The sequence below is a fragment of the Fukomys damarensis genome, unplaced genomic scaffold, assembly GCF_012274545.1.
Source record: "Fukomys damarensis isolate Sample0158 unplaced genomic scaffold, DMR_v1.0_HiC HiC_scaffold_31, whole genome shotgun sequence".
In the NCBI taxonomy this organism is placed as follows: Eukaryota; Metazoa; Chordata; class Mammalia; order Rodentia; family Bathyergidae; genus Fukomys; species Fukomys damarensis.
This window is the reverse complement of record NW_022900943.1, coordinates 20,282,107-20,299,739: the sequence shown is the minus strand read 5'-3', so window position 1 is coordinate 20,299,739 and position 17,633 is coordinate 20,282,107. Positions and strand designations below refer to the sequence as shown.

Sequence of the window (17,633 nt, the reverse complement as noted above, 5' to 3'; positions counted from 1 at the left end):
AATACAAATATTTCGTTAATACAAATTTTCTTTAAAAAAATTCTTGTTTTTTTGTGACAGGGTCTCGCTATGTAGTCCAGCTGGCCTTGTACTTGTAGCAATCTTCCTGCCTCAGCTCCGAGGGCTGGGATTACAGGTATGTGCCACCACGCCAGGGTAAACTTTCTCAACATTGGTCTCATGTCATAATAATAATTATCTAAGGGATCTAGCTTCTCCTTAACATTTCCCTGTATCTCCTCAGAATATTTCAGTTTCTGTCTTTGACAGGGAAGCTATTATGACTTCTATGAAATAAATGTCTTTTGATTAACTTTCTTTTACTTACGTCAGAATCTGCATCACCAGTAAAATGCCCACAAAATAGGTCGATGGGAGAGTCAGATGCTTTGGGGTTGATCAGGAGGGCATCAAATTCCTTGCCCACTTCAAAGTTTCCAATCTTACTCTCCAGTCCCAGGGCTAGAGGGGAACAAGCGAGCACACCGTCATTCCTGCAAACCATCAGATCATGCCAATGGGCTGGTTTGCAAGGACAGAATCTGCCAACACATCACTAGAAAAAAAATTAGTATCTTAACAGTGGGGCAGAAAAGTGCTCTCATTTGAATAGGTCACATGAATTCTACTTATAAAAGCAGAGTGAACACAGGAAAGCAAAAATCTGAGAATGAAAACGGTTCCCTTGATCACCATGATAACAATTTTGATGGTGCCTCTCTCTCTATTTCAGCTGTATCAGAGTACTTCACAGGCAGCTGCTCTATGCTTTTCTAAATCAGAGAAATATACCAGCATCATATCTATCTTCTTTTTTCTCCCTCTTCTTCCTGAACACACCATCTCCTTTGACTATTTTTTCATTAAATAGCTGACAAGACTTACTTTCATGACAGTGAAATGAGCCTTACGTAAATAAAAAATAATTATCCTTTTGTGTATTTGCCAATGCAGGCATATCCATCTATAGTTTAGATTCGCCAGATTGAAAAAAAAACTCACTTGTCAAAGTGAACAGCTCCTCATAACTCAAGAGTCCCAATGGCTTTGAAAGGAGACCAATCACCTTTTACTTCAAAGGTTTTCTAGTTGCCCGAGAAGAATGGTTTTCTAAACTAAGGCATAGGTCAATAATATGTATTGACTTGGCCCATCTCACAGCTGTAATTCGTGTCCATGATGCGAAGGAGGAACATCTCTCCTTTCTGTGATTTAATTTTAAAAGATAAAGGTAGATGGCTTTCCTGGTCAATGCAGGTATTAGAACTAAATCTCCTTAAACCTTATAATTCAAGCAAGGTCTACAGTGAGGTGACAGGTGGAAACATGCACAGAAGTAAGGTTAACTGGAGTGCAGTGTTATTTAATTCAATTTTTACATATGCCAGCTGCATTCTATTACTGTCAGAATATAGTCGGCTTGGCAAGTACTGAGTAGATATGTATCTGATATATATTTTATGAATATGTATCCAGAATCTTGGCAAGCCTGAAAGTACTGACTTAGAATTCTTGTTCTTAAAATATTATTTAAATGGAAATGCTTTTATTCTCAGAAAAGGAAAAGATTTTTTAATCTAAAAAATTCTCATAGCAAGAGAGCGGTATAAAAATAATTAGAAATGTTAAAAGCATTAGATGACCTTCTAATTGTATAGGGGAAGGGTTACATATGACAGAAAGATCCCTAGAAATTTTTCTCCTTCACTCATTACACTCTACCTCTTTTTGTCTCTGACAAAGAAACATGTTTTTAATGACTGTATTCAGCATTAAATTGTTCTGTCTTTTATAGGCCAGATAGTTAGGTCCTCATTATTAGAACCTGAAGAGTTTAAGCATGAGTTAAGCAAAGAAGACACAATGCTTCCAAGGAGTTTGTAAATCAATGTAAATTCAGATTGTTGAAAATGGGCCCAACCGGGCTGGTAAGCATTTCAGGAATTGCAGTTTTTCTGCGAATGTTAGCTATATGGAAATGATTCATATACAATTTGATCTTCTTGAGCATGAGTTTAAAGGCTGTGGCAGGGCTCAGAAAATGCCACACTTTAAACAGGAATCCGTTCATCTCATTTTGCTCAAGAGACACAAGGAGAAGAAATCCTGTAACAGTAACACAGTAGCCCAGAAACACAGATTTAAAAGGTACATTGCAAGGCAGAAAGGATTTGGTAGGCATCCCATGATGGCTTGATCAGAAACAGGATCCTGCTGGACCAAATCACAGACAGCCTAGAATAAAAAAAGGATTTGTTAAATTCAACTTGCTTGCACCATGAGCATAGTAGAACAACTTGAACCAAACTCTGATGTGCAAACACCATGATGGTGTAGGGAAGAGGGAGTCTCACCTTAAAAAGTGGGTGACTTAAAACTTAGAGCTTTCTTTATGTGTTCACAACCTAGAACATTCAAAGAAGAGCTAAGAAGATGCACTTAATAGGATAGTTCTAGCCCTTGGATCACCCTTCATTTCTAAGGCAGAGAATAGCTACCATAAATTGACATCTGTATATCTGTGTCTTTAAATTTTTAAATTTCATTGGTTACCTATGGTTTTAGGCTAATTCCCATTCAGATTACACTGTATTTCTAAAATAACTTAAAGCAATATGATTACAATTTTTAGATAAAAATACAGTTATACTTGAGAACTGAGAAGAGCTGAAGAACAATATCCACTTATAAGCCAATTCTATTTTTGCAAATTTCTTCTTTTAAAGAGGCGTGAACAATTAGCATATTTAAATATATCAACCAAATAGGTACATGGTCTAGGTAGGATTTACATAGGAAGATATTACAGTGAAGGGTAGAAGATAAGAATCAGCTCTCTGGCAGTAGATTTTCTGGATTCAAACCACAGCCATGGTGTAGTTTGTCAGCCTTGTAACATACATAAAGTGTGTTGCATTCATGGTAAGATCTTGGTAAGTCTAGGCTATCGCTTTTACTATTAGCACCATTCAAGCCCATAGAGGGCAAATACTTGACTCGATGCAAGAATAGATTATTTTAAAGAACACAAATGCATTGCCCAATGTAAACATCCATTAAAATGATTAACATAATTGTTTATCAAATATCTATTCCTTCAAAAACAGTGGATTCACCAAAAGAATGATTCCTCTACCACACATCAGAACATATATTTTTCTAGTGAGCCTTGGGTGTGTTATGAAAGATATGATGGGGACACTGAATGGCCCTGATTCCACTATCATGGACCTTTACACTCTATCCCAGAATACATATTAGCATCATTGCACAATCTCTGAGAGAGAAATAAAACAGTCATTACCTTCACTTCCTCCAAGAGTAGCTAGTCTGAAGATGTCTTTGAGGGAGAGGCTTTTCTCATTTACCTTATTAATTAAAAGGACATTGGAAACCATCACTGCTTTTCTGATTGCATCAAGCATGGAATATGAATAACCACCAGCCACATCTATAGTGGGCAAAACAAAGTCAGAACAGAGACCATATGAGGACAAATGGGACAGTAGATATATATAGCTGCCTTTACCTTGGTGGCAAATGTTCCATCTTTAATATGCTTATAGAAAAACTCTTATGTATAAACACAGGTTAGCTACAAATCAACATTTAAAAGACTTTGAAACCTATACTTACTATCAAACATATACTTCTATTCATTTCCTACAATTGCACCAACAAATACCACAAATGTGGCTTTATGACAGATGAAATTTCTGTTTTCAGTTTTGGAAGTTGGAAGTCTAAAGTCCAAGGGTTGGCAGGGCCACTATCCCTACAAAAGTTCCAAGGAAAAATCCTTCCTTGTTTATTCCAGTTTATAGCAGCTCCTGGAATTACTTAAATTATGACAGGGTAACTATAATCTGTTTCTGTTTCATCTTTCTCTTTTTTTTTTTGGTACCGGGGATCGAACTCAGGTCCTTGTGTTTGCGAGGCAGGGAGTGGAACCACTGAGCTAAATCCCCAGGCCCTGTTTCTGTCTCAGCCTCTTTCTCCATGGCTTTGTATGTCTCCCCTTTTCTGTTTCTTATAAAGATAGGTCATTTGATTTAGGTCCACACTATTTCAGATTGATTTCATCTTGACATCCTTATCTTACTACAGCTAGAAAGACCTTTATTCCCAATAAAGTTGTATTTACAGATTCTAGAAGACATACTTTGGGGTCACAACTTAACCCCTTATAATAGCCAAATGGTTAATAAAGCTAATTTTTGAATGTTCCTTAAACTCTCATAGAAATTGTTCAAATATGCCCACATGACTTGAAAGACAATTTAGGTAACATGAACTCACTATGTAGTCCAGGTCTCAAACTCACAGCGATTCTCCTGCCTCAGCCTCCCAAGTGCTGGGATTACAGGCATGTGCCACCACGCCTGGCCTGGACCTTGCACTTCTGAGGCAGGAGGCAGCACCACTGAGCTAAATCCCCAGACCACATCCTAACTTTATTTTAACTGAGATGAGAATTTTATAAAATCAACAATCTGTTTATTCTTTAGGATGAACATACATTTTGGGAAATGAGGATACTAAGTAAACAATGCTGATATAGTCAGATTTCTACATTGGCTGGCAACAAGAAATGAGATTTGGGGCTGGGGATTTAGCTCAGCGGTTCGGTGGCCTGCCTTGCAAGCGCAAGGACCCAAGTTCAATCCCCGGTATCAAAAAAAAAAAAAAAAAAAGGAAATGAGATATGTAGTGATTTAAATAGAGTCCCTAATTATAAGAAAATGAAACACTACCTTTGAGAAGAACAAGGTATTAAATGAGTTTGTATAAATGTCAAGTAAATTAGCATGTTTTACTAGAATAACATGCATTTATAGCTAGCAAAAGAGTTTTTTTAAAGGGTTCCTTTTGCCATTTCTAGGTAGGCATCTATAATTGTTTATAAATACAGCAAAGATCAAAAGTAACTTCCTGTTTAAAGGTAATTATAGACTGCAGCTCAATTTTGTTTTACTGTCCTACATGTCCTTAGATAAACTTGTACGGCAATTATATAAAGTGCTTTTCTCCAACTAGAATGATATTGCCCGAGGATTACCCAGTTCCCTGAAAAGTTTTATTACATCTTTCTAAGTTATTAGTTCTTGTAAGGAGATAGTAACTATCCATTAAACCTTCATTATTGCATTATTACAAGTTAATTTTAAAAAGTTAATTAAAAAGAAATACATATAAAAAGAAAATTAATGCCAAACACCTAACAGCCAACCAGTATCAACTGTTATTCTATGTAAAGAATTATTCTGAGTATCACGTTTACTTAATCATCAAAATAATTCTATAAGATATCTACTATCATCAACCTCATTTTAGAGAGAAACATCAAAGTACAATGACAAGTTACACGGCCATCTATCAAGGTAACTTGCCTTTACCAGCTAGTGTAGAGCTGGAATTTGAACCCAGGCTATCTTCACATTCTCACAGTATCTTCTCTCCAAAGCAGAATGTTGTCGTATCTGATAATCGGCAAATTTATGTTGGAAGCTTTTAGTTGGAGAGATCTCTGCGGACTCTTTAGAGAAGTTGCTGAATCAAGCTCAACAGAGAGGAGACTGAGAAATAGCCAGCATCGGGAGAAGAGAGTGGTCTGAGATGAGACTGGGAAACTGTGGAGATCGGTGGGCCTACTGACGAGGACGTCCTCTCAAATAACTACAAAGAGGAGAAGGGGTCATCTGAGGGAAGGAGCTGGCAAGAGAGGAAGAAGAGAAACCCTAACAAAACAGTTTCACTCGCTCAAATATAAGACCGTGTGGACCAAGGAAAGAGTAGTCACCGACACTAAATGTTGCTGAGATCTCCAGCGTGATGAAGACAGAATGGTAGCAGCAAAGAGATCACAGTTGCGGCAGACAACAGAGAAAGGACAAGGGCCACTGCCATGGAGGGTGGGGCAAGAGTCTAGGCAGAAGCGGGCAGAGGGAGGAAAAAGCCTCTCAGGAGTGGCAGCACGGGTCCCCAGTCTAGGAAGAAACGTTGCAGTGAAGGGAGGCAGAGACTTGAGGGGATGTCTCAAGAAGAGAAAGGTGTGAGTGCGCAGAAAACCTCAGATGCTACTCAAGATGTCGGCGCTAAGCAGACAGCAGGTATTGGTAATGCGGGATAGCCAGGGGCTGGAGGAACTTACTTGAGGTAGTGGGGGTGCATACAAAACATACTTCAGGTATTTTTGTTGTGCCTTTCATGCCAAAATATGCTTTATTTTTCTTTTTAAAGCTGCAACAGGAAAAAGAAAACACCAGCAGATGCAGGTAGGCATGTGTATAAATGGGGTGGTGGGAATTTGAGGGAACAATTTCTGATTGTTTGGCTTTGTAATGACTCAGAAGATTGTAAGTTGGGAGTGAGAGCAGAATGAGTTGTGGTAAAAAGTTTAAGGTTAAATGAGAAAAGGCTGTTTTGGAGGAATGTGCTTATTAGAGAAACATAGCTGCCTCTATTGCTAATGCTGAAGGCCATGTGGGATTTGATGGCAAAATTTAAAATAAGACGTCACTGCGGTGGGGGGGGGGGTCCAGCAACTTCCAGACACCTAGCTGCAGGCACTGAGCAGCAGGATTGCTGAGGTAATCAAGGGCCGGGCTTTTGTAAAGTGAACACAAAGAAAACAAGAGGGATATGAAAGGCAAGGGTGTTTCCAAGGGAATGATTATAGTGATGTATTCAGGTATCTAGGAGGGGTAGACAAAAGAGGGAATAATGGATTTTGTGAAAATGTGGAATCACTAGATTGGAGTCCACCAGGAGAGCAAGGAACTGCTGATTTAAGAGTAATGAACAATCAAGGAAATCACCACAAAATGAGACACTGACTCATGCAGGATGTTTGTTTTAATGAATTTGTACGTCTCACTTATGCAAATTCATTCTATAGTTTTATATATTTCCTTCTGATTGCTGCTTTTTAAATCATTCACTCTTTCGGTTTGCTTTTATGTTTTCTTCATATTGCCGATTACGAGGTATTTCACTTTTTATAAGTCTGCAAGTAGTTATCTTTAAAACAGTTGGGCACTCCTAATGCTCAAATCTAAAATACCCAGGTCCCCAAAACATCTCAAGTGGAAAACGTTAGATGTTCCCTGCCTTGAGATGGATGCTACGTAAAACAACAGCCTTCTCCTTCCCATAATGCCCAGCTTCCCATTTAGAATATGGCTTCTTCCACCAAAAGGACAACCTTCTCCCAAAATGCCCCTCTTCTCACCAAAAGAGTAACCTGATACTTGCTACCCCCCTAGCAACTAGTGATGCCACAAGCTCCTCCAATCCCTTACTACTACATCACTCAACCCCACCACAGCTCCTAGGAGCCCCACTCCAGCTCCTGTAAGAAGCGCTCCCTGCCTTAGCCATATTGCTTTCTCTCCTTTGTTCATGGACAGCCCGGAAGATTGTTCCTATGACAAAGGCTTGTTGCGCTTCTGGTCTTGGTTTTTGGTTTTACCTGACAGAAAAGATCTTCCTACAATTGTTATGGCTGGGGAACGAAGAGCCCCTGGACCACCTCTTGGTCCACAGTATGAGTTTAAATATTATCTAAAGTCTAAAAGAATAGGGAAAATGGATACATAACAGTTATGTTTAGAAAATAGCAGAGCACAGGGTGGCTACTGGGTCCAAGACTGAGTAAAACCAAAGCAGCATTCTTCAAGGTAATAAGCTAATACCTCATATTCTTCAAACTTTTGGTCAATCCAGCAGCTTTGCTCCTCCCTTTTCAAGCCTTTCTTGACTGACCAGTGCTTTGCGGCAGGTCTGTGCCGATCATTTTGCAAGCAATTTTTTCATGTAATTTTAAAAACAAGCATATAAGATAGATATTGTTATAACTGCTATTGTTATATAAATCAGAAAATGAACCTTTAGGTATATAATTTGCTTAAAATCTTACTCTTATGAGCTAGATGTTTCCTTTTTCATACTTTTGATGCTACAGCTATACAACCCAAAGTAAAGAAATGGAAGTCATATTTTGAATTTAAACCACGGGAACTAAATCCCAAAGAATCTAAAGGTAAAACCTATCCTATTTTTTGTATATTTGCCTAATTTTTCATATTAATTAACTATATTATACTTTCACATTAATTGATGCGAGAATTCTTTTCTTAGTCACTAAAGCTTTCCTGTAAAACAGCTAGTTTTAGATCTTAACACCTTTGAGTATATTCAGATATTACTATAATATCAGTGACATAAGGCTTGAATTAGAACATTTTTTTATTTTTGGTACCTAGGGCTGAATTCAGGACCTTGCGCCTGCAAGGCAGGTGGTGGCACCGCTGAGCTAAATCCCCAGCCTGAATTAGAAACTTTTTAAATTTTAAATTACTTTGACGGGCACCTGCCTCGCAAGCACGAGGACCCGAGTTCGATCCCCGGGACCGAAAAAAAAAAGATTACTTTGAGTCTATGTAAAATTGAGAAAAACTATCATCTTTTAAAAATATAAATAAAATAATTACGCATATTATTGTATCTCAGCAAGTAATTGCTTCATGTGAAAAAATGCCTCACTGTGACAATATGAGACTGCAGTTATTGGTGACAGTGACGGATTCATCAGTGTTGACAAGCACACAGCCCGATGGTTGTAAAACAGAACGCAAAACAAAGGTAAGTACGCTGTGGCTGAACTCATATGTGGAATCTAACAAAGCTGATTTCATAGGAGTCAACAGCAGAATGGTGGTTAAAGAGACTGGGGAGCACGGAATGAGAGAAAAGCAGGGAGATTATTGGTAAATGGGCACAAAATTACAAAAAGAAAGACAAGTTCTGGTGTGATACTATAGACAAGGATACGGTGCATCTAAAACACAAATCAGAAGAAATGATCAGTGCTTGAGGACATAGGTGTGCTTGCCCTGACTTACACATTATACAGTGTATACCTGTATGGAAATATCACACGGTATCCCATTAATATGTACAATTTTTATGTGCTGATTAAAGTTTTAAAACAGAAACAGAAAAGTCTTTTTGCATCATACAGTCCCTTTAAAATGTTTTTGTAGTTATTTCTTTACTCATAAAAGAAGGGTCACAGCAGATACCTAGACTTTGGGCCTGACTCTCACTTTGAGAGTGAACAACAGCCCCTACATTCAGGAAAAACAAGAAAATGTATGGGGGGGGCTCACAAGCCAGCTGTCACCTTGAATGTCCTTCAGCCAGTAATCACTAGATGCCTATTAGAAGCCAAGAGTCATTTGGTAAAACTGCTTAAAAGCAGTTCTTAAGTGGGAAGGGTAGGGGAAAGGGAATAAGGGAAAAGAAAAAAATATGAGAAAATGAAAAAATGGAAATAAAGCATTTGTAAATGGGGAGGGGAGGAAGGGGTGAAGGGAGGGCAGGGACAAGGGGAAAAAATGAGAACCCACACCTGTCATGTAAAGGTACAAGATCCCAATAATGAATGTAACTGTACTGTATACCTACAATGTACCGATAAACTCACTAAGAGAAAGAGAAAAAAAAAGCAGTTCTTATCCTGCTGAGTTCTTGGAAGCTGGCGGAGACTACATGTGGTCACCATGGCAAAGCCAAAGAAGTTTTCTCTTGAGACATTTGTGATGACAACAGTTTGAAAATGTAAAAACCCACAAACCCAGGGCCAGGGATTTAGCTCAGTGGTGCTGCCTCCTGCCTTGCAAACGCAAGGTCCTGAGTTCGATCCCCGGTACAAAAACAAAACAAAACAAAACAAAAACCCAAAACCCCACAAATCCAAATCATTAAAACCTAGCCTGAAGGAGACAAATTACAAAAACAAAACAAAACAAACAAACAAACAAAAAACCCCCAAAAACTAAGGACTTAAAAAAAGAAACTGTAGGGCTGGGGATTTAGCTCAGTGATACCAAGCCTGCCTGGTAAGCGCAAGGTCCTGAGTTCAATCCCTGGTACCGCCAAAAAGAAAAAAGAAGGAAAGAAAGATACTGTATTAGAAAGATTCATAACCCAATCTCTAAACAACCGATCAGGACCCTGGCTGTGTGTGTGTGTGTGTGTGTGTGTGTGTGTGTGTGTGTGTGTAGGGGGCAGTGTTAGTGTCATTAAAACTTCACTCTTCCCATCCATGTCCTTACTGCTTCCAGTCAAACTACTTGGCTAGACACTTATGAAGACATCACTATCAAATAATGAATCTCATGTTTCTTAATCATTCGAGAGTTACCTGCAAATCAGTCACAGAAGAAAGTTATTCGCTAACTGGCCATGTTGCCATAGCTCCGTATGGTGAACTACTAACCTGTCCCCAGCCCTATCTTCACCTTGTGTTTCAGGACTTCAAGCACATTTAGAAAGCCACTGCTGAGCCTGTAGAGAGAGAAGACATCAGAACAAGCAGATCCACGTGATTCCATCAACAGAAGGATGCTAATAATAACGGCGATATCAATAAAAACTGTGTTTCCCATTAATATCCACTCTAACACTGACCTAAATACATCAGTCGAATCAGACCATCCAACAACTGGAGCACATAAAGAGCTTATCCTTGGGTTGAGGGTACACTTAGGAAGGTACAAAGAAGCAAGAGCCAGAGGGAAAGCAGAAGATCACTTATATGGGGAAAAAAATGAAGAAATTAAACTTCACAATCCAAAAGTTTTATCTGCTATAAATCTTTTTAAATCAGGTCATCCTTCTTCATCAGAAATTATACTATAAAGCTACGTCCTTCCTCTATGACCAGAACCAGTGGTAACCCTGCGTAAACAGTGATTTGTGTTAGAACTCAGAAAACATCTCAGAGTGTGGTACTTTGGGTCTCAAGAATTGTCTCAAAAAAAAAAAAATCAGAGTCTGTCTGTTGTTCAGTGATACAGCAGGTGCTCTGTTTGTGTGAAGCACCGGGTTCAATCCTCAGTACCAAAGAAAGAAACAAAATCTCTCTTCTTCAAGGTTAGTCATAGAAACTTGAAACTTGTTTCCCCAAAGCAAGACATGGGAGGTAAAATATTGCTCTACTCTGTGCTCTCTGTTCTGTCTTAGGGGCCGTGAAGAAATTCTCTGACCTACCAGGCCCCAGAGAAGGCCATGAGGTGCCCATGTTACAAGGGTCCTGAACATGCTGCACTTTTCATGTCCAACATGGACTTCATCACTGAAAAATACACCAGTACTCGCTCACAAGGAGGTACAGGGAGAGCTCAGCAGTTACCCTCCTTATAAGAAGAATTACCATTATTTGCCATGCACAAGATTCCTGGGCATAAATCTTACACCTGCAGAAGCATGCATTTAAAAACATTTTATCACAAAACTCTCAGCAAGGCCAAGCACCTGAACGGCAGGCCTCGATGGGCTTTCTCATCCAATATCTTAGCACTAGGTCAATCTTTCCTGTCCAATAACATTCAATATGGTGGTCCATGCTTCATCAAATCAAAACAAAAACAGGGAGCAATCTCTATCTTTTCATCTTCATTCTAAAGGCTCCCATGCAGCTAAAATTGTGATTAAATACATTTGTTAGGCTGGTGTCTTTTGTGTTCGAGGACAGGCTGTGACCTTTACGCTGGTGAGAAAAGGTACCAGGCCTGCCAGGAGGATGCAAGTACTAAAAGGAGTACACGCTCCTAAGTGAAAGCCTGGGAGTCTAGGTGCTGCTGCTGAGGACACTTCTGAAGGGGAGACAAAGTTCCTGCCAATTTCTGGACCTCATGCCCTCAAGCTTAAGAGATGTGCCACCTTTCTAAAAAGACAAACGAAAGCATATCCTTAGAAGTCCAAGAAGATGCAAAGGTCAGAGTGATCTGCTTAAAATGCATATGTCTATAATTCCAAAGCCCCAGGGCACACGTAATAAACCTCTCAACGTTGTTAAAGAATGGTAAATAGAAATCTATCCTTTTTGACATTTAACTTCAAACTTCAACGTTGCAAAGCTGGTTCATGTTTTAATGTAGAAAATGTTGTATAACTCATCCAAAGAATGTTACATTCCCCCCCCAACAATGTTAAGCTTTAATGTTTACAAAACCATAATTAAGGTGACAACATGCAAAATTTCTTGAAATGGTTCTACTCAAAATATTCTTTTTGTTGTTGTTGTTGTTGTTACCCGGAATCGAACTCAGAACCTTGCACTTGAGAGGCAGGTGCGGTGCCACTGAGATAAATCCCCAGCCCCAAATATTCCTATTCTAAGTACTCCTTGTTTTCTCCACCACCTACCAAGTTCCTATCGCAATCAAATGTAATGATAAAAGACACATCCTGGAGGAATGAAACGACTTAGAAAACAAAGATGTGCGGCGGCCCACCTGCAATGCACACACAGTTTAGCAAACTATTATATTACTTACGATAAGTTAGAATTGGGGCAGTGAGAGATGGAAGCTCCTCGCTCGTGGAATATGTCCAGCTCTTCTGCAGAAAGGTAGCAGCCGTGCGCCATCAGTGTCTGGAGAGAAGACGTCCGACATGGAGTTCATCACTCAAAAATACATACACCACACCGGGCGCGGTGGCGCACGCCTGTAATCCCAGCACTCGGGAGGCTGAGGCAGGAGGATCGCTGTGAGTTTGAGACCAGCCTGGGCTACATAGTGAGTTCCAGGTGAGTCTCACTATATAGTGAGACTCTGTCTCAAAAAACCACCCCCCAAAAAATACCTACACCACTACTCTCACAGGGAGGTACAGGGAGAGAGGAAAGCCATGGCTCAGCTGTCACCCTCTTTATAGGGAGGATTACGATTATTTGCATGTACACAATCCCTGGGTATAAATCTTACACCTCCAGAAAGTGCATTTAAAAACATTTTATCACAAAACTCTCAGCATATCTGTGGGTCGTACTTCTGTTTCTTTGCTGTTGTTGTCCTATAAGGATAATGAGGGTTGGTTCAGGTAACCTGCAAAATAAGATCCCCTACCAGTTTGAAGTAGCTGGATATCCTATTCTATCATTTCTGCTAGAAAATTGTCAAGTTGTTTTCTTTTCTAAGAGTATGCAGTCAGCTATTGATAGGCCTGCGCTTCTTCCTGTTCTAATCAAAACTTTCTAGAAATACATGGTAGCTGTGAGAGTGAGTCTCCAACAACTGTGCTTTATTTCTGATCCTAGATCTAACATAGTAACAGTGGTCTTCACATATACCACCAAATAAATCTTAACTCACCCATGTTCATATTTTCATAAAATTAAACAGTCTAACGTAAGCATTAATTTAGAAAGTAAAACTGATGAAAGAAAGCTGACACTGTACATATGTGAGACCTCTCCAAACGTTTAGTCTTGGTATAATTTGTGAGTTTTCTGGAATGAGACTTTACTCTTTCAAAATTCTTTTCCTCTCAGTACAGAACCTACATCTAAATAACTTTCTCTTTGAAAGTCATGGTTCAGTGACCAGAGAATTATCCTTAAAATAAAACCTTCCCAACCTCATGAAAATTGAGGGTTAATTTATTAGTTGTATTCAAACTGTGCAGAGGAGGATGAAAATTAGGACGTAGCATTCACATGACTTACACCAGTTACTGTCCTTTCGAATCAGTAACATTCATATCTCAAGCCACACACTTATTCACAAATTATTTGCTGCAGTAAATTCTCCATGCAGTTTGCACATTTCAAAGAAGGCCAAGACCAAAGGGTATATTGCTGTAATGAGGTTTCTTAACATTCATACTAATTTTAAATAATTATAAAAGCAATACATACTATTATTTAACATTGTAAGAGTTTAGAAATGTTTCTGCTTTCTCCCTCAGGAAGTTTCTTTTAACATTCCGTGTGAGCCTTCAGGCAGCTTCTTCTGAGAACACACCTACACATCAGAGCACATCAAACTATACTGTGCCTTCTTTCTTGGAAGACACTTCATTCTTGGTGAATGTTGGATGGAATCTAATCATGTACGTTTTATAGTTTAACCCATCCTCTACTGATGGTCATTTAAACATGTTCCTACGTAATCAACATCCCTATTTTTAATCCTTATAGAAAGAATACTTAGAAATGCATTTGCTGGGCCACCACTTTCCAGTCCCCCTTCTGTCTCTCTTAGAAGCCGTCTTTCTCTCATTACCTTCTGCCTATACTTAACCGCCATCAAGAATTCATTCTTTGATTTTAGAAAACACAAACTCGGTGTTTTGGATATTTAGCAGAAATGCATCTGATGTTCTGGATTTGATTTAGATTCAGCCACAAGACCTGAAAAGTGAAAACTAAGAGAAAGATCTGTGTCAGAGGATATTCGGCATAGAACAGATGCTTAGTACACGGTGACAGCACAGAAGGTTTGGAATTAGCCTATGGAAAAGTGAATGAGCAGAAGACTTCTGCTTCTGTAATTTTAATACGTTACCATGGAATGCCTTCTTTTTGTCCAATAAAACAAAAGCTACTTTTGGTTTATCAAAATTTTGAAAAAATAGGAAACGTAAAAATATATCAAAGTTTGAAAAACAATAAAGAATTCTGAACATCGCTGAGAAACTGAGCTATCAGAAATGTCATGAAGCTGAAATAAGATTTTAATGATTGAAACCAAAAATTCCAGTTGTTTCTGAGAATAACTATAATAATACTTTTTCTGGTCAATCTGCTCTAAACACTAATAAAACTACTGCCCTCCATGTAGTCATAGCCCTTTTCCTGAGGTTCAGATGAATCTTTTCTCTTTCCTTCCATAAACTGTCGTTTACACCTATGTTCACATACATCCATATTTATAATTTATAGATAGATACTAGAGGGGCAGGGCAGAATTTTAAAATATTCTTAAAGTGTTTAATAATGCATATCATAAAAAGTGTTTTTCTCACAAGCCTACAAGCATTACCTCTTTTTCGATACCATATATGGCATATACACCTAACCTACACCAAAGAGCTGTGCTATATTTAAATGTGTAAGAACACAGGGTCTCATCTATCCCAAAGTGTGAATAAAGTGAACACTTAAAAACTATTTAGATAACAAACAAGGTATTAATGGAAAGGGAATTAAAGAAATACATTTATTGGCTCACGCAACGGTTTTATTTTATTAAGGACTATGGGCTATATTTATGAGGGAATTTTTTATGCCAAGGCTATCTTCACAGCAAATTTTGTTAATAAGATGCATTTGTGACCTTAGTTTTAATACAATCATGCAAAAATACATAATAAATTCATACTTAAACAAAGAAAATGGAAAAACTTGAGTTAAAAAAGGCAATTTTTGTTAAGATTTTGCTTGTTTCTATAAGATACTACTTTTATTCTGTGAACATGCCTTTTTTTGCACTATAACCAAATACTTCACAAAACTGCAAGAAACGCCACTATTAAACGACTTACATGTCTACAAAAACATCATCATTAAGATGCATCTATTATTACAAGTCAACTAATGACTGCTAATATACACATTAATTTTGAATCTAGGCAAATATTTGGTAACTTTTATTAGCATATTTCAGGGACATAAAGAGTATTATAAAATACAAATGAATTTTACCATTAAAAAATGCACTTGCTGACGTGAAGGCACAATTGTATGCTAAAGATACTGTCAGAGTGTGTTTGGAACAAATGACATCTCACCCTGGTATGGAGCCTTAGAGTTGACTGGGATGAAACCACACACACACACACACACACACACACACACACACACACACACACACACACACACACACACACACACACACACACACACACACACACACACACACACACACACACACACACACACACACACACTGGATTTTCTGCTAGTTTGGTAGTTGAATGCATGTCACAAAAGTCTGATAATCACAAGAGAGATTTTAAGGTTTAGATAAATGTACCCGACTTCACATACATTATATCATGAAACAGAATGTACCTTATCTGTCAGAAGGTTATTTTTATCATAGACATCTGTGTAGTTCTTATAACTGGGGAACAAGTTTTTCACTGCTTCAACTTCATCTGGAGTTTCACTTATATGGCTCTGCAAGAAAAAAATAGCATTTTCACATTTTTTTCCAGTAAAATATTAGAAACTATACTTCCTTCCTCCAAATTCTCTGATTGGTTTCTAGTTGCTGATACAGGGGCCATACAGTATATGAGTTTTATTTAAAATAATTATATGATCAAAATACTATGAAGAACATGTGTGTGTATAATCTCAAGACAAAATTTGCCAATAAAGTCTTTTGCAATTCCAACTGTAGTAAGTACTCAAAGTACTCTGTAAAGTGTCAAGAATTCAGCTGTTTATGGCAATCTCCTCTTTTGGTATTGGCCGTTTAAGAAAGAGTTTAGAGTACCTCAAGACATACAGCATGGCTGGGATGTGAACAAAAAGCTTGAGTTTTAGCCCAAGTTCTGGCCCCAGTTACTAGTCTTAGGGGAAATAAATTTTCCTTTGGGCTTTCCTTTTCTTGTTTCTCAAAAGGGTTGGGATAAATGACTGATTTTCTAAATTCTATTAGCTGCAGGTATATTATTCATACTTCATGTTTGCAAGTCATAGATATCTAACATGTAAAAGGCAGGGCCGGGGATTTAGCTCAGTGGTTCCGCCACCTGCCTCACGAATGCAAGGATCCAAATTCAATCTCCAGTACCAAAAAAAAAAAAAGCAAAAACAAACAAACAAAAAAAGGCATACACAAGTTGCCCCTTGGGATAATAAGGACTGGACTCCAGGAGCCTGACCCTAATCTGTCCCCTTGTTGTTTTTCTCAGTGAGTTTCCCTGCAAACAAATAATTTGAAAACAACTAAGCTGGACAATCCTGCTATCATCAAGAAAGAGTCCACAGGAATCCACATGTAATCAAAGAGAGTGAAGGCCCTCAGACTGACCTTTCCTCAGATCCTGAGAGGACATAAGGCATTTTTGAGATACAACACTTACGAATAACCACTCCAACTCACAGCCTAAAAGAAAGATCCATTCAGAACTATTTATGATAAGTATCTATTATAGACAATAACAATGAGCAGATGAAAGCTTCCAAGAATGGCAATGCCATTTCTCTTTCTCCATAAGGGAGAATATGTAAAGCCAGAAAAATGATAGGAAGAGATAACAATGTTCTACAAACAGGTGTTCCTCCTAGACAATGAGCTCTATCTTTGGCCTTGAGTATCTCAGACCATTGATGAAAGGCCTGGACACAGGAAGAGAAAGGACAATCAAACAATTTGTGTCATTTTGGTAAATTTGAGTAAATACACAGACATCTATGCAGATCCTAAGCAAGAACAGACTTTGTTGTGTGTGCTTTCCATTTTAGTTTTTATATCTTGTAAATGTTAGTTTTTAAGGAACAGAAGAATTTGATTTTAAAAGTAGAAACATCATCTAATTTTATCTCTGGGAGATAATTGCATGGGACTGAATCCAAAATTCAAATATCAGACACCAAAATTAATAAAAATAGGAAAGATAAGAATAGTTAATGTGACCTAAGATGACTTAAAAAAAAAACCTACAAATGGTAAAGGATCAATAAGTTGCCGTTACCCTTAGTTGCCCTTTCCTAAGTTAGTCAACTCTTAAGAGAAATTTTACTACAGTATGTAATTAAGGTTGGATGAGGAAGGGGAGCTCCCAATTTAACCCCAGATTTTAAAAGTGTTTTATTGCTAAAATGCATA

General features: G+C 38.2%; 1 protein-coding gene across 1 annotated transcript in view; it reads right to left on the bottom strand.

The window, feature by feature from the left end:
• The window catches only part of Gda (guanine deaminase), a 76,608-nt gene that overhangs the window by 7,967 nt on the left and 51,008 nt on the right, over positions 1-17,633 (bottom strand). The window contains exons 8-12 of the mRNA XM_010638443.3: positions 15,866-15,973; positions 12,345-12,442; positions 10,283-10,350; positions 3,305-3,451; positions 329-462 (exon numbers count right to left, since the gene is read on the bottom strand). Of these exons, the coding sequence (XP_010636745.1) occupies positions 329-462; positions 3,305-3,451; positions 10,283-10,350; positions 12,345-12,442; positions 15,866-15,973 (555 nt within the window). The remainder of the gene's footprint in view (positions 1-328; positions 463-3,304; positions 3,452-10,282; positions 10,351-12,344; positions 12,443-15,865; positions 15,974-17,633) is intronic.